This window comes from Sarcophilus harrisii, chromosome 6 (genome assembly GCF_902635505.1).
Source record: "Sarcophilus harrisii chromosome 6, mSarHar1.11, whole genome shotgun sequence".
Lineage (NCBI taxonomy): Eukaryota > Metazoa > Chordata > Mammalia > Dasyuromorphia > Dasyuridae > Sarcophilus > Sarcophilus harrisii.
The window spans coordinates 93,588,547-93,607,020 of record NC_045431.1 but is presented as its reverse complement, the minus strand read 5'-3'; the positions used below and the strand labels follow the sequence as shown (position 1 = coordinate 93,607,020).

Here is an 18,474-nt window from a genome sequence, read left to right as displayed (position 1 = left end):
TAAATGAAATAAACAAATGAATAAGCAACAAAGAGTCAAACCTTAAGCATGAATGATCATACTTCAGTGACTATAATATCTATTAACCAATGCCAAAATCAGAAAACAGGGAGCAGCCTTTGTGTGCTATATAACTATTGCTACAGCTTGGCTAAGAGTTTATTTATCAAATTGAAAGGAATAACTTAAGCACTGGATTCCTGATATCTAAGGAACAATTAATGCTAATTCTGATTTAGCAAACTGGAAGGATTTAAAATGAAAATAAACAAGAGGCATTATTAGGAAGAAGTAAATATTCAGTACTCAGCTGCTACTCAAATGGTTCTGCAATTTATGTTCCCTTCATAATGCAAACTGCCACCCATTCATGCCTGCCCCTAATGCAATTATGCCTCACTGTGTGATATGAGCATAAACCTGGGCTTTCAGCGGCAATGTTAGAGGAACATAAACTCTGGCAGGTTCTACCATGCTGGGAAGGTTTTGAGCATGACCCTGACAAGAGACCAAATAAATTTCCTAAGAAACACCTTCAGTAAGTACACAGAAGTTCACCACCATTACTCATCACGTGGTGATGAATTCTATGGCCAAGGCAACTCTCTCAGAAAATTCCAAAAGTAAATTTCCTTAAGATATAATTCAAATCATTTAACAAGCCCATGAGAAAGCTGCAAGGGCCTTCAAGGATTGTGTTTTGGGATCCAAGTGAGTTTTAGAAAGGTGATATCTTAGAAAATGAGAGGAATTCTACTGACCACCAGCTGGTGGATCCTATTCCACTTTCAGAAAAGGAGCTTCAAAAAGTTCCAGATAGGGATGAAGGGAGACATACACACACTCTCCTTGAAAGTAAATGCTCCCAAATAACTGTTAGGACATGTATGCTTATATTGTGTTTAATTTATACTTTAACATACTTAACATGTATTGGTCAACCTGCCATCGGGGGAGGGGATGGGGGGGAAGGAGGGGAAAAATTGGAACAAAAGATTTGGCAATTGTCAATGCTGTAAAATTACCCCTGCATATAACTTGTAAATAAAAAGCTATATAAAAAAAAAAAGAAAAGAAAAGAAAAGAAAGTAAATGCTCTCTCTCTTGCTTTCAGCCTCTGTGCTTTGGATTTCCATAAGAAACACTGGTACCCAAGGGGACAGAGAATGGGAGGGGGGACATAAGTTATTACACAAGTTCAGAAGGACCCAATATAATTCTACTATCAACACTTCATGGATTTGTATATGTGATAATACAAAATCATACCTTACAGATAAAATGAAAGCGCAATCAAAACTTCTTCAATCTAATAAGAGAATGCTTGGCATTCACCAAAATTAGAATTATTGAGAGAGTCTATCCTGTATTAAAAGGGATAGTTGCATTTATAACATTGTTTGATCTTTCTCCAGTGTACATATCTAGATCTTCAAAATTGTACATATTTAAAGGGTCAACTCCAATACTAGAGCAAAACATACCTGGATTCATTCACTCACTTGGATCTTTGGGTTTTGTTCAAAAAATTGATATATATTCAATATCTAAACCAGTGATTCTTAAATTGTGGTCCAAGAAGTTCAGGGAGGAGGTGGTCTCCAAGATATTTTCAAAAGATCCATGAAGTCAAAACTATTTTCATAATAATGCTTAAGATTTTTTAAATTTACTACATAATAAATACCAAAAGACTGGAACCCTTATTAACTTTTAAGAGCATAAATGGTCCTAAGAACAATATTGTTGAGAACTACTAGTCTATAGATTGTTTATTCTTCAGTGATTTTAAAGAATTTAAGACTTGTTTAGTTTAAAACATTTCAGACAACTAATTTTCACTCAGATGTATCTCATCTAAATTTTAGTTAACAAATGTTAGGGAATTACCTGAGATTCAAAGATCTTAAGTGATGTGCTTATTCTATTTAATGTTAGAGACAGGATTTGAATTCAGTTCTTTCTTGCCCTGAATCCCAGAACTCAGTTATCCCTTACTGATTCTCAACAGTTCATTATGGAATGATAAGTACAAACTTACCCCCTGGGACACTATACCAAGCACCACCATTGGTTGTTCCATCTACAAAGCTGCTGTCATCATCATTCTTCCGACAGGGTGGGCGGTTAGGATCAGACATGGCTGGGTTAAAAGAAGAATATCCCCTAGCCAAGCTCTGGAAAGTAGCATCATCAGGACAAGGGCTGTATTCATGAGCGCTACCTGGAAAACAAGTCCATGCAGGTTAGGAAAAGTAAAATAATACCCATTTCTCTCGTGCTGTAAAACAGTCAGAATCAAACTCGAATAGAAACAGATCCCTGAAAGCTTCATGTTGACTAAAATAACTACAAACTGACATTATCAGTGTTTTATTATATTTTATTTATTTTATTAAACATGTAATATTTATTTTGTTATAGGCATAAATTTTTGTATTTTATATTCATAAATTATTAAGTAAATTGATTTTATTATTTTTGTAAATTTTTCTTAATTATGTTTTCATCTGGTTTGTACACTTGGGAATTTTGCTGCTACCTCTCCAATTTTGACACTTCTGTCTTAAAGTTCTTTACAAAGCACTTTCCTCCCACACATGCGGAGATAAGTGGTATATTATTGACCCCATTTCAAAGATAAGGAAATCCAAGGCACAAAGAATTAAACTGGTTTGCCTAGGATCACAAAGCTGGTAAGTCATAGAAGGACTTACTCCAAATAGGGATCAAGTTTACTTTCACTCTTCCAATACAGATAGAAAAATATAGAACCAGACACAAAACTGCCTTTGAAAAGTTTATTGTTACTAAGAATAGTAAGTAAAGAGACTTCTTTCCTTCTAAGGCACAATACCAAGATATGAACCTTAAAGTATTCCAGGGGTCCTCAAACTGCGGGCCAGATGAGGCAGCTGAGGACGATTATCCACCTCACCCAGGGCTATGAAGTTTCTTTATTTAAAGGCCCAAAACAAAGTTTTTGTTTTTACTATAGTCCGGCCCTCCAACAGTCTGAGGGACAGTGAACTGGCCACCCTATTTAAAAAGTTTGAGGACCCCTGTATATTAAACAAAAAATGCTTTATCTATCTCTTACAGAATAGAGGTAATTCTGATCACAGACTTGGTTCTACAGCTGATTAGCCCAGAAGTTTTTAATCTGCTCTTTCTGACCTAGATCCATTCTTTCTGATTCCTCATCTTCTAACTAGGGCAAGTTACTTTCTTTAGAAAACCTGGGTGACCTCTAATCCCAAATTCAGACAACCAATGGCATAGCCTTTTTCTATTGCTCAGAACTCCTGAACTCAAGATATCCATCATCCTCAGCCTTCCCAATAGATGAATTTATAGGCAGAAGCCATCATATCCAGCTGGGCTCAGGCATTTTCTACAAAGGTCACTTTTTTTTATTTGTAACTAGTTCTCTCTACAAAGGTCCTTAACAAACAATACATACCAAGGAATGTCTTTAAGGACATAAAAAATTAATCTGAAAAAGCTCAATTTGGAAAAAGTCTATGTTGCCTGCAAAACTGTTTCCATTTCCAGAAGGGTATTTGATACAGTATAGCTAGGATCAAACCTCTAGTTTCAGAATCATTTCTGGTTATATCATTAAAGTTGACCTGAATCCTCGGTTATTTCTGGAATTTAACCATTCTACCAATGGATCATTCTATCAGTGCCTTCTAGGACTTCCTAGGAATCTTTATTTTGCCATTTTGGTTTAATCTCTCTCTTTATATCTCAGTTTCTCCTGATCCCAAGATTTATATAAGCTTCCCTTAAAATGAACACATAGAAAAAATAGTAAATTTGTAAGAGTTCTATTCCTTGAGGTGCAGAATCCTAACATGTCTCATGAAAGCAAGAATTTGACTTATTGCGTTTAGCAGCTATGCCTGAAGGCCTGCCAAGTCGTGACTACAATAGAACATTCAACTATCCTTACTAAAAAGGAGGAGGGAAGCAAACATGGGCACCATTTGAATTTGGTGCAAGAATGAAATGAGAAAAAAACCCCACAAACAAAAAGGTTTCCTCCCATTTACACCTAAAACTGACCCACTCCCTATTATGCATTTGCTGTTCATGGCTCAAGACACAGATGGATAACAAGAAAAGTATCCTAATCATATCAGACAATACACAGAATAGATAATTGAATTGCCCCTACAATATGAAAACTCATTTTTCTCTTCTTCTTTATTTATATATAAGCAATCAATTTCCCAAGGAAGTAATGTGTACTGGATGATGAACAAAAAGTAATGATTTTATTCATTTTCTTCCCAGAGCATTTCTTTTTTAAAAAAATCAGACTTCTGAAACATTCTATTTAGCTAAAAAATCTTTAAATGCAATTCTTTGACCATTTTTAAATAAATGATCACTTGAGTGTAACAATGCACTAGGCAATCTGATGAAGCCTACTGGACTCCTCAAAAGAATGTTTTAAGAAGGAAAAAAGATGCATAGAATTATAAAAAACTCAAAAGATAAAACAAAAGTTGTCATTTTTTTCCATTTAAGTTCACACCAACAAAGGATTCCCTGAAATCTGTAAATGGACTCCTATACACACAAACACACACACACATGGAGAGAGAGAAAGAAATAGAGAGAGAGGTTATACTAGGGATTTTTTAACCTGGGATTCAGACATGAGGTTCAAGGAAAGATTTCAGAAGATCCTTAAATATATACAAATGTATATGTGTATGTGGGGATTCTATATATACACATATCTGTAGTCTGGTACCCCAGACTATCCCTAAACCTAGAATAAAACTGCATCCTCGATCTTCTTTCTTTTCCTTTCCTACTAAAATTTCTTATAACACTTAATCTGGCTCTATCCTTTGCTCTTATTCCTGGTATCAAAGTTATTTGTATATATGTCTCTTCCCCTGCACTATTAGACTATAGATTCATTGAAGGTAGAGTCTGTGTCTATATCAAACTTTTTAACTCCAACAAAAGTACAATGTTTTGTATAAAATGAGCATAATTAAATTTTCATTGAACTGAATCACTGTTTCCATCTTGAAACATAACATTCCACAGAACTACTTTAGTATTTCCTCCTTTAGTATTTCCAAAAAGTAGAAGAAATGTATGTACTGTGAAACAAACAAAATAAGTTTTGATATAAAGGATTATAGTTTTCAAGGAAGAAGGGATTTTAGAGATCACCTAATTAACCATTCTTTTACTTTTTAGCTAAAATGATGTTTAGAAAGGCTAAGTGATTTGTCAAAAATCAAATGGGCAAAGTTTCTTATGGATCCAGCCATGTTCAAGAGGGAATACAAAAAGAATACAAAAATTAAGCTTTGTCAGTGACAAACTATTTAAAATTAAGAAACATGAAACAATTTGAGAACAATTATGAATAATAAGTACAATATTAGAACTTGTGGGAGAATTATGAGTGATTTAACTAAGGTTTTAAGCAAAAAGAAATTATTCCCAATAATCCTGGGAACCTATAGACAGTCTTTCGATCAATAAGCCTAATGAAAAAAAGTCAAAGGAATACCTACCACTTCTAGTCTCATCATATGGGTAATTTGCAACCAGGTCTCCTCCATGAAGGTTGGCTGAAAGCACGAAGGGGATATCCATAATCCAGTGAATGACAGCCTTAGTTTCTGGAGCAAGCTGTGAAAAAGCCAATGATAATATATTACATATTCAAGAAGCATTAGACCAATTCTTCTAACTTCACATAACACAGAAGAAACAAACAACAACAACAAAAAAAAAAACCCCAACACATAAGGAGATAGTGACAAAAAGGAAAATACAGAGAAAGGATCATCATCATAGGAAAATTAATAAGGTTGTAAATGCCTGTGGTTACTTCACTTAAAAGATATATTCCATACACACTATTTTTCCTAACTTTATCATTCTCATTTTAATGAGAAACAGGATTTCAGAAGTTTGACCTTCCTTTTGAGAACTGTTTTGCTGAGTGGCCAGCTCTCAGGCATTTCAGAGATTAAGGCAAATCACCTCCATACTTTTTGATTCAAAATTCTTAGTGATCCTTACATTCCTTTTTTTTTTTTTTTTTTGCCTGTAAATGGAAGATGAGCAGAAAAATAAGCATTAAATTCACATAACAAGAAATTTTTCTGTAAGATTATTCAGTAGTGTTCAATTAGTATGTGGCAGATGTCGGTTTCCTCTTTTAATCATTAGCTTTCTCTGTTCACCTTAAGTTGACTATTCTAAATTTTCAAAACACGTACCACATCAGAAGCTTTCATGGTAATCACACAGAGACCCTTCTTCAGTGAATCACATATTTTTTTTGCACAGAAGATTGAAACCAGAGGCAAGAATTTGACATTTTTATATAGTGATTTTTAATTAGCAAGATTCAGGTTTTCTCATTCATCCCCAGCTACCTAAGGATCTCTTCCAGAAAAAATAAAATAAAGCTTTCCCTATAGATCCTAACTTAAAGAAATATTTACCTTAATCCTTAATCCTACGAGACTGGACAAATGGGATTGGAAGTTGTAACTTCATACAATAGAGGTTTAACAACATAACATAGAATAAAAGAAAAATATTTCCTTCAGAAGCTTAGTAATTCGGAAACAGGATATGTACAGAAGAACAGTAAATAACATGGGTTATGGTTAGGTTTTAATTCCTACTCATTTGAGAATGCTTTATTAATGGCTATAAAATTCCCCAAAACATCATCTCCCCTCTCCATGACTTTGCAAAAGCCATCCCCATAGCTAGAATGCTTTCCCTCCTTATTTTCACTACTTAGAACCCTTACCTCTCTGTAAGGCTCAACTCAAAAGTCACTCCTATCTATGGCTTTTGTAATTCTGCCCCCCACACACACACATACACACACAATAATTAGTTCTACCAACCAAATTACTTGATATTTTAAAATATATTTTGTATATATTTATCTGGGAATATTTACTTCCCCGACAAGATGAAAATTCCTTAAGGACCAGACTCCTAACTCACATTTGTCCTATTATTCCTACTGCCTAACAATTATCTGGCAAATAGTGGGCAATTAATAATAAATCTTGGCTGGATTTAACTCAATACTTTAAAAAGATTCATGATTTCATTAGTGGAATACATTAATACAAAACACAATTGATGCAGTACCCTGTAGATGGTTTCACTAACTGCTATGACAAACTAAATTCATCACTTGGTGGCCAGCCTTCTGGTCTGGTTCTCAGACAAGAGATCCACTATTCACTACCCTGTCTTTATTCAGATGCTTTATTAATTGAAAGAATCTAAGTGAACTTGAGATCTGCTGGCAGAATCTTTGAGAACGCTGATAAAGCAAAAGAACCATATTTGAAAGATTTCAAGGTGATGTAAAAAGCAAAAGCAAGGAGGTATGAGGATATCCTATGCTGTACATAAAGTGACCCTACTTTTGCATGTAAAGTTACTTTCTATAAAAATATTACACTTGCTGTCATAAAAAGTTAAGGAGAGACTTGATAGAGTAGGGAAATCACAATTATATTCCCCTTTCCCTTTCTCCTCCCAACATACACACACATTGACTAGCAGACAATTGATGGACACTATGACTGCTGGTAAAGGGCTACCACCAGAGAAATCTTCATGTGAAGGACCATAAGGAACTTCAGAGAGCTATCAATATTCCTTGGGGTTATTAATTATTCATTCAAGGGACTCTGTTTTGTTTTCTTCCTTTTTAATTAAAACCTTCTTCTGTAATGTTGTGAAATCTTTGCTTGCAAATTGGGAATTCATCTCATTAAACTGCAGACTATCAAAAATAGAAATTCCCAGGTTTCCTGGGTGAGAGCATATGAGACAAAAAAAAAGTAAGAAAATTCTCCAAAATATACTCAGATCCTTCATGCCATGAGCTTCTGATGCAAATGCTATACTTAGGTGAAAGAACTGTAGCATTGCAAGTATGTGCTTGCCCAGAGAAGAAGTTGAAGGTGGGAAAGAAAAAATATCAAGAATGTTAGATTAATATCTTCCATGTACCTTTCTGATCTTCAAGGGGGAAAATAAAACAACTTTTTTATTGTATAAAAACTAGAAGTTTGAAAAGGGCAAAATGAGGAGGGGATGTATATTATGAGAAATGATCACTGACTCCTCAGCAATGATCAAAAGATGTATGTTTGAGAAATACCTAGGAGAGGGGAAATTAGTCTTCCTTGATTCTAGAGAATAGAGTAAGTTTTAAATGTCATACTGTATTCAAGTAGCTGTTCTCAAAGTAAGTCCTGGATCCCCAAGACCCTTTAAGAGAAACCACAAGTTCACAACTATTTTCACTGAAATTCTTAATTTGAATTTCTAATATGCTAAGTATGGATAGCTGTACTTAAAATAAATAGAAGCTCTTTGAAAGTCCATGATAATTTTTAAGAGTTACAGGGATCCTAAGTCCAAAAACTTATGAAGCACTTCTCTTAAATTTACCTTTGCTAAAATGAAATTAAAGAGGAGCCAATCAAGCTCAATAAAAGATTACTAAATTAGTTTTAAAATATGTTTTAAACACATTTATGTATATAAATATACTTTATCTGTCTATATTGCTATATGTCTATTGAAATATGTATATTTAATATGAGTAAAATATGTATTAATACTGTTGTTAACATATTGTTATATTAAATCTATAATATATTTGGTGTTATATTTAAATATAATATGCAAGTTATCATATAATGAATACATCATAAATATTATATTTAAATATATTTGATAAGTATTAAATATAGTTAAACGAATCTTTCTTAGCCTAGAAATAATAATTAATTTAAATAATTAAATTTATTTATTTAATTATCAATCATTTTAGTTAATTATTTATATTTAATTGAATAATATTTAATTAAAAATAAGACAAATATCTCAACGACTAAGGTACACTGTTTCATTTTGTTTTGTGCTTCTTCCACTGAAGACAACAGAATTTGCAAAAATCATTTTGGCATGGTACAAATCCATCCAGTTTCACAATTTTTCTGTAAGATGGGTAGCAAGAATGATTTAGCAAAGAAAGCTCCCAAAGGTTGACCAATGTCCAAAGCTCATCAATTATCCACCACTTCTGAAGCTATTTCAGATGGCTTCAATTTCTCTGGCCCTGCCTCCCTTCTCCCAAGCCTTCATTCTTGTCCTGACATCTGGCTGATTATCCCTTCCTCCCTTTGTAGTCTCTATTTTCCATTTATCCCATTTCACTACACAGTACCATCTATATCCCAGAACTCCTCACCCTTTCTCTCATTATAGAGCATGATACACAACTAAAAGGATGACTCTGATTCTCTAACTGATCATGTCCACAAATGAATCCATTCTCTTCCCTAATAAAACTAACTTTCCTGTTTTTAAGAATGTCACATAACATATACCTATCAGAGCAAATTGGTTTGACTCATCTCTCTTTTCCTTTATATATGAGATAGAGTTTTGTTAACTCAAGCTTTCTTTGGTATCTCTTCCCTTATGTACCCCCATTTTTGAGTCATGTTCAACTCTTTGATCCCATTTGGAGTTTTCCTGGCAAAGATGCTGGAAAAGTTTAACCATTTTCTTCTCAAGCTCATTTTATAGATGGGGAAAGTGAGATAAATAGGGTGAAGTGACTTGTTCAGAGTCACGTTAGTGAGTTTAAAGTGGGTTAAGTGCAAGGAGACTAGGAGAGTAGGAAAGAGTGTGATAGATAGCCTTTGAATGAAAATAGAACATTTTATATTGGATCCTGAGGGCAATAGGGAGTCAATGGAGTTTAATGAGGAAGGGATATAGGGTGATTTAATTATACCAGCACTTTTTTAAAAATGCTATATAACCAGGTCAACTGGACTCACTATAAATTTAGGTAATATAATCTAGAGCCTTGCTGCTATATCGAAATCCCTTTTACTTTCAACTGATTCCTACTATCACACTCTACATTACTCCCACCCACTTCCTTACAAAGATAGCCTTGTCTCTGCTTTATTAAGGAAATTAAAGGAATCTACAGGGTTCTTCTTCACCTCTGCTACTTCATATTTCAGAATGTCATTAACCAAAAAGAGATAGTAGTAGTTAATAAGTTACAATGGCAACTTTTTAGTCAAAAAATAAAAAACAAAAAAGGACATTTTCAAATACTCCTTAATAGTTTTGGTGAGATTAACCAAGTCCTTCTGGATCCCCAATAGTCTCCGCCCTTGATCCAGGTGCTGGGAAAGAGATGAACAATCTTTCCAAAAACAAAACAAAATAAAAATTTTTAAAAACCTTCTAATTCTGCTCTTGATCTCATTCCCTAGTTTCTTCCAAAACGTTTGCAATCCTATATCTCTTCTCCCTTTGACATCTCCTCAGAGAACCAACTAATACAATTCCTTACACAAAATAAGCCCTTAACAAGAATAACTTATATTAACATAGCACTTTAAAATTTGCAAAGTGCTTTCTTCACATGAACCCTGGACAACTTCAGTATCTTTGCTTCAGTTTGACCCAGGTGGTTCTGAGAGCTTGAACAAATTGTTCATCTTCATACCTTTCTACTATAGCAGGGAAAAACTGATTCTGAAAACAGAGGTCTTAAAGATTTGAAATCTCAAATCCTTCACTTGGTACTTCAGTAACTATGTGATATCACGTAGCCTTCAGTCTCCTTATATGTAAAATTAGGGGTTTGGAATAGATGGCCTCTGAGGTCTTATTTAGCTCTAAATTTACGATCTAAAGATAGATGAATAGCACTGGAAGTGAAATTTGGACCCACCCTGGTCTCTTGACACCAAGTTTAATAAAAAATGTAGAATTAAATTGAAGCTTCTGTCTTGCTTACCCAGTTGTCTATCTTGTTTCAGTTACCTATTTATTACTTCTCTATCATTGTTCTCTAGCCAGCAGACAAAAATAAATCTTCAGACTTAGGAATTAGTAATATCTATGGTTCACAGATTCTGAAGTTCTTAAGATGGTTCAACCCCAATCAAAAAAAAAAAAAAATTTGACTTTATCCCTAGTAAGAAGTTCTCTATGATTACAAAAGCATTTCTCTGAGAGATAGGTAATGGAATCTATGAATGCATAAATGTTGTTTACCTTTGTGTTCTGATCCACAATTTTCTTCAGGTTTTTCAACAGGTGATTGTTTGGCCCACCTTCTCTTTCATTAACATAGACAATCCTATCCAGGTCAGGAAAATTTCGGTTCAGATCTATTCCCTGGGCATTGCTTCTACCTACAAACCAATCCTTAAGCTCACCAGGCTAAAAAACAAAAACAAATTTATTATTAACTTTAAACTTTTTCTACTAATGAATGCCAAAGAATTTAACAATCTACTAATAAGAATAATTCCTTCATCTCAACAGTACTGTTATCATAAAAAATGTATTATGGTATTATCCTTATTTCACTGATGAAAATGTTCTTATATTTTAATATTATTCATACATTTATGTTTAAAAACACACCTCCTGATGTTAGCAACAGCAGAGCACATAATGACCCTAACTCCTCAAGAGAGAGGGAGGGGAGCAAATACAGCCACATTCCCAGTAGTATATTTTATTTCTGAGTGGAGAGTTAGATGAGGGATGTACATGAGGGAGAAAAAAAACTCAATGAGATTAGAGTTGTTGACATGGTTTCTGAGCTCTGTCACAAACCTAAACTGAGGAAAGGAGGATGAGTCTCAGAAGATTTGTTATATTAAGCCAACCATAATAGTTTTGCCTCTTGGTGATCATATCATAATCATCAAATTTTCCTTTGGTGTTGATTTTATCAGTGGCAGCTTCCACTCAACTTGACAGAGAAGAGACCCAAGATTTAAGTAAGACCTAGTTGCTTTCTCCAGTTCAGAGGCTTATCAGAAAGAAAGAGATAAAAAGAAAAACAGATAGGGATTTTAGATCACTGAACTCATTATTTTTTTCTATGTCTTTTGCTCCTAATAACTCACACTGCATTGGCAGAATTATCAAGCAAGTCTAAGAAATTACTATATCCTTTTTACCACACCCATCAATTATATTATCTGCCCTTTCCATTCATTCCTTTGCCAGACTGTTCTTAACTCTTAGGAGTGAAAAACACAAAATTTCTCCATTCATACATGGATGCTTTCATGTAAATAAATATAGAGATTTACCATTTTAAAGGATTCGCAGTTACTAGAAGCCTTTCTAGTTGGAAGTTAATAGTTGGTAGTTTAAAAACCAATTCACTTTAATTTGGTTTAAGTGATAGTAGTCCTGAAAATGGTTGGCGCCTATTTAAAATTGCCTGCTAGATTTCTTAACCAAAAAGTGGCTTTGCATAAGTGATATTTAAATTTTAGACATCGCTCTTTTATTCCTTTACTAAAACCAGAGAGTTAGACAAAGAAAACACTGGGCCTTTGTGATTTGGAGCTTTTCTCTCACTTCTAAATGTTTCATTCAGTAGGAAATCTTAAAAATTAGAAATTTTTTAAAATGTTCAATGTGTTTTATTATGTGGATTATCTTGTTTTGAACAAAAATAATCTATTTTAGGGAGTTAATTCTTTCTTATTTTGAAGAATGGATAATTTAATATATTTTAGAGGCTGTAGATCAAAAGTAATATAAACTAAAACAATAAGAATATTTTATATAATTGCACAGAACTGGATAGTTCTCAAAATATATGTATATATATATGTATATATGTTTGTATATATGTATGTATGCATGTGTATATTTGTATATATGTATACTACTATTTTTCTTAAAAGTACTTTGGAAGTTATTAATTTTCTGCTTCATTATAGGTTAAGCTTCTGGACTATCATAAATAATCAAACTATCAGGTCTCTGTTTTGTTTTCTATTAAAGTTTATTTTTTTATTTTTAAATGTACATTTTGAAAAAACAGAGTAATAAAAATATTAAACTTTGTGACATTTCACAAAATGAGTTATCAGATGCCATAGAAATATCCTAAAGATAAGAGAAACATATACAATGTATTCTTTCTCCAAAAAAAATTAATAATAAATCAAACAACAATAATGCATAAAAGTGTGGAATCATTTTTGCCAGTTTTCCTGGGGGCTAAGCATGTGCTAGATTGCTTTAATTTAGAAATGTGCTCTATGATTTCTAAGAACAAGGTTGTGATATTACTCTTGGGGAAAACTAGTTCTTCTCCCATAAGCTCAGCAGAGGGAGCCATCATACCAAATCACTGATTCATTCCCTTATTATATATGGTACATATTCTGAGTCAACAAAGACACTTTTTATATCCTCTCATATTTCTCCCAAATTTTAGGGTTTTAAACAGGAAATTTGCCTAATAAACAACTTAGAAAAAGAACTACTGTTATTTAGTAATGTTAAAAAAAAAAACTCATGAATAGGTTTATTAATAAAATTTATCCTAGTATTCATTTTAACTAATAAATGCTCTTCTCTGCTTACTGGATAAATGTTCTCCCTTGTAATTTATCAATCTCTTGAATTACCAGTAGCCAAGCTCCTGTGTTTTCATACATGTATATATTATGTATATATATATGTAAATGTTTTATATAACTGTACACACAAAAATATTACTAATTTTTGGCTTTCTTTGTACCCACCTGAGATGCTGCTTTCTCAAAACCATCAGGATTCAGGGAAGGCATAATGTGGATGCGAGTATTGTGGATTAGGTTGATAATTGTCTCATTTCCTTTCTGGTATTCATTGCATAAGTACTGAGCCAAGAAGATGAGCAATTCCCGGCCAACAGCCTCATTACCATGCATATTCCCAATGTATTTGAATTCAGGTTCCCCTAAAAGACAAAACTATATGTGAATATTATGAATTTGTACTTATATGCCTTTTTTATTTCTTAGAAGAATATTGAGACTGACCTACCCAGCCAATAACTGAGAGTGTCAGGATTCAAATCCAAGTCTTCTTAACTCCAGTCATGACACTTAATCTATTTACTATATCGTGCTGCCTCTTAAGACAAATATTAAAAGAAAAAATATTCTCCAGCTTTGTACTTTCTTGCCCTTTCCCATTCCCAGACCTGCTGACAGGACTGCAGTAATCAATCACCTATGAAAACTCACAGTAGCCTCCTCATCACTAAGACAAGAAGATTTTTTTCCCTGTCAAGATAGTATCTGATTAATTTCATTCTAATGAGATTCTCGAGTGTCTGCATAAAGTGATTTCTAATCTTGGAGAACCATGTCCTTGTATGACCTGTTCTCCTGTGCTTATGCTAATCTTAATCTAATGATGAAGTCTAAGCAGAAGCAGGACTATTTATATATAATCTGCCCTTCTATTTTTCCAGGGAGAGCTTTCTCCCCAGGGTCTTCCTCCTTTACTCCAAAGGTTCTTAACCTCAGGTCCCTGAACATAGATATATAGATAGACAGACAGACAGATTGACTGACTCACACCCTTTCAATAGAGGGATAGCTGAATAAGATAAAGGGATAGATAGATGGATGGATAGATGGATGGACGGACAGACAGACAGACAGACTGACTCACACATGCTGGGGATTGAACCAGAAACCCCATACATGTGAAGCATGTGTTCTACCCCTGAGCTACATTCCCTCCCCAGATAGACAGACTAAAAAATACAATGGAGCAGGGGTGGTGAACATCCAGCCATATAAGGCCCATAAAATCATTTACTAAGACAACTACAGGTGATGAAAGGTAAGTACAACATCCTCCCATTGCTTGAGTTTTATAAAATGAGAATTTTGTATGGCCTCTGAATGATGGCAGAAAAAAAAAAAGGCTCTCTATCCCTTCAAAAGAGGGATAGCTGTATAAGACAGAGGAATAGATGGATGGATGGATAGAGGGAGGGAGGGAAGAAAGGAGGGGGAGAGAGAGAGAGAGAGAGAGAGAGAGAGAGAGAGAGAGAGAGAGAGAGAGAGAGAGATGAAAAGAGAAAGGGATAGACAGACTGTTAAATTGATAGATGAATACATAAATAAAAAAGAGACATGAATAAACAGACAAATATAAACCATTTCAATTTAATTAGTCTCCTTTTTACTCCTGGATATTTTCTAAATACATATATTCTAAAAGAATTTTTTTGAAACATGACACAGAAAAGTTAAGAATTTCTGATCTAATAGGTACAGCTGTTTTGTTATTTTTTTTTTTTAATTTTAAATGTCTGAAACTAGCCATTTTAATAGGTATTAAAATCAGGAATAGTAGCAATGGAGGGCTTCCCCTCATCTTCCCATGAACTTTTTTTTTCCTATTCATATTGATTCTATTTCCTCTTATATCTGTCTAGGTGTATCCATCTAATCAACTGAAGAGCCATAGAAATCTCACAACAATAACTCCCATTCCATTATTAGTGTAATATTTGAAAGGAATTTTCCTTACAACAGCCTTTTAGTGTAGGTCGCATAAGTGCCATCAACTCTATTTAGGTGAATGAACTAAGGCTTACAGACATTATGACTTGCCAAAGTCAGACACCTTGCATATGGTAGCCAGGGTTTGAACCCAGATTTTTTTCTGACTTGATGCCTTGATGACTTGAATTCTTTCCAACAAACCATGCTACTTATATATTTGTGGCCAGTTACTAGGGAAATTTAGAATTCCCAGTAACCAAAAGAACCATTAGGACACACTCCCTTAAGCCTCAAATAGATAAGGGTTATTAGCAACATTCCAGTTCCACGCTCTTAACCCAGTTCTGAAAAGTACGTCACAAAGGTGACTCAACTTCTATAGTTCCAAGTTACTGGTCCCAAGCAACATGATTTAGTTAATTCGGCAATAAAGAGCACTCAATCTAGAATAAAGATCTAGAATGAACCTCTCTATAGTATTCAATCTAGAGTCAAAGATCTACAGTGTCTGATCTAGAGTCAAAGCTCTAGAATGATTGATCTAGAGTAGAAAGAGTTAAATCCAGACTCTGGCTCTGCCATTTATTAGTCATTTCACTGGACTTCAGTTTTCTCATCTAAAATAAACAGACTAAACAAGATGACCTCTGATTTTCTAGGTCATCTTGTTTAGTCTATTTATTTTAGAGATTTTCTGATTTTCTAGTTCTAATCCCCAAAATGGATAATATTTAGAGTTGGAAGGAATCTTAGAAATCAGCTAGTCCAATTTTTCCATTTTACAAATGAATAATAATAGCTAATAGCTAAGATTTATAGTATACTGACTCTGTATCAAATATTGAGCTAATCATGTTACAATTATTATCTCTTGAGCCTTACAGGGTCCTCAAACTATGGCCTGCAGGCCAGATGCAGCAGCTGAGGACGTTTTATCCCCTCACCCAGGGCTATGAAGTTTCTTTATTTAAAGGCCCACAAAACAAAGTTTTTGTTTTTACTAGAGTCTGGCCCTCCAACAGTCTGAGGGACAGTGAATTGGCCCCCTATTTAAAAAGTTTGAGGACCCTTGCTTTATAACAACCCTAGAAGGCAGATACTATTATCACTATTTTACAGATAAGAAAACTGAAGCGAACAGAATTTAAGTAACTTGCTCAGGGTCACACAGTTAGTAGGTGTCTAAGGCCAGATTTGAACCCAGGTCTCCCTGACTCCAGGTCCAGCAATCTATCCAGTGGATCACATTGCAGCTATTTAAAAAAAAAAAAAAATCTTGCATAAGACCATGCAATAAACCTGGATTTGAATGTAAGTCAGCTGATTCCACATTCAGGACTCTTTTCACAATAACATACTCCCTCCTGGGGATGCAAGGTGGTATTTCCCTAATAATTCTCAGACAAATTTAAAATCCATTGTAGCCCATGAAAATGGCAAGATACCTCCACCATTCTGATGATAGCATAGGACAATGGCAAGAATACTGATTATAAAGTCAGAATTCTTTCTTTAGTTCTTCCTCTATCACTTATATTTGTATGAGCTTGGTCAAGACACAACCTCTCTGGATCTCAATTTTTTTATCTGAAAAATGAAGTATTTGGATAAGATGAACTTCTTTCCAGCTCTAGATCCATTATCCTATCATCTTCCTCTCCTCTACAAGGGACCCCTCTTAGAGACCAAATAGGAGCCAATATATCCCCATTGAGTCTTTCTTAGACTGAAGCAAGCAGACATTAACACAGAGACAAAACTATTCTATGACTTTCCATTCAAAATATTGATATATGGTAACAGAATGCAATCGATTGGTACTTCTCAGCAAAACAAAAGTAGTTGACTAATGTGTTTGTAGTTTCATTTGATCTGGGAGAGGGGGAGGAAGGTGGAGGAGAACTAGAACAGCCAGAGAAACCGAGCACAGGTAACCTATGTGCATTTTTTAAATTAATTTCCAGGTGTTTTATAAAGGGAACTAACAGTTGCATTCAATCCCAGTTCATGGAATTAATCAAAGCACAGTGGTTCATCATTATCATTATCATTATCTTATCATTATCATCATCATCATCATCATCATCACCACATCAGCTTTCCAACTCTTTCATGTAATTATCTTAGAAAAAATAAAATGAAGCTCTGAAATTATTAAAGATAGAAGCAACGATGCCATGTGCAGCTCATTCCCCATGAAATGCTAAACTTAATCTCCATGGCCACCAAACCCAGGAGACCCACAAGAGATCCTCAGCAAGCAGCTGCACAAGCTAATTTAGCCATAATGAGGCTCTTACTGACTTTAAGTTCCTTTGTCTCTTCATTTAAGCAAAAGGAAAAACAGAGTTCAAAGTGACTTCTCTTTCTGTCTCAGTGTCTGTTTCTGTCTCTCTGCATCTCTGTTTTCTGTCTCTGTTATTCTCTCTGTCTCTACCTGTTTCTCTGAGTGTCTCTCTGTATTTCTGTCTTTCTTACCCCCACTCCTACCCAGACCCCCATCTCCATCCCCCATTTAACTTCTAATTATTTAAAAGGCCTTGTTCATTTTTTCTTTTCCTTCTTCCCTGATACTATGGAGACTGGATTTGCAGGCAGACTATAAATGAAATGAATGACGCAGCCCTTCCTGTTTATAATGACTCCATAGATGAACAAATCTCAGGTTTAAATAGAGTTTCGGCTGCCAGGTACGTCAATTCCTGGTGAATGCCCATAAGTGCTCATGTGTTATCACATCTCTTTGCAGCATGAAGTGAAAGCAGCCTGAAATTTTCCAGGGTTACTTGGGGTAAATTACTGGCTGGTTTTGAAATTTGTTTTTTAAATGTTCCTTTTTACCTTTCCCTTATTTCACCAGCTGATCTATTCTACACTTTATGACAGAGCAAATCAGAAGTCCTGAATAATAGATTTATTTACTGCCATCATACTTTGGAAATTCATTCAACCCTATTTTCATTATATATATTTAGAAACAGTTAACCCTGATGGTTTGTCTTTCATTTAGTTGCATGCAGGGAGAGCTAATGGCTTCCCAATCATCCTACACTGCAAACATTCATTAATCAAG

General features: G+C 34.4%; 1 protein-coding gene across 1 annotated transcript in view; it reads right to left on the bottom strand.

Moving 5' to 3' along the window:
- Positions 1 to 18,474, bottom strand: part of CPE (carboxypeptidase E) — a 121,012-nt gene that overhangs the window by 16,479 nt on the left and 86,059 nt on the right. The window contains exons 2-5 of the mRNA XM_031943121.1: positions 13,638 to 13,834; positions 11,128 to 11,295; positions 5,553 to 5,670; positions 2,042 to 2,224 (exon numbers count right to left, since the gene is read on the bottom strand). Of these exons, the coding sequence (XP_031798981.1) occupies positions 2,042 to 2,224; positions 5,553 to 5,670; positions 11,128 to 11,295; positions 13,638 to 13,834 (666 nt within the window). The remainder of the gene's footprint in view (positions 1 to 2,041; positions 2,225 to 5,552; positions 5,671 to 11,127; positions 11,296 to 13,637; positions 13,835 to 18,474) is intronic.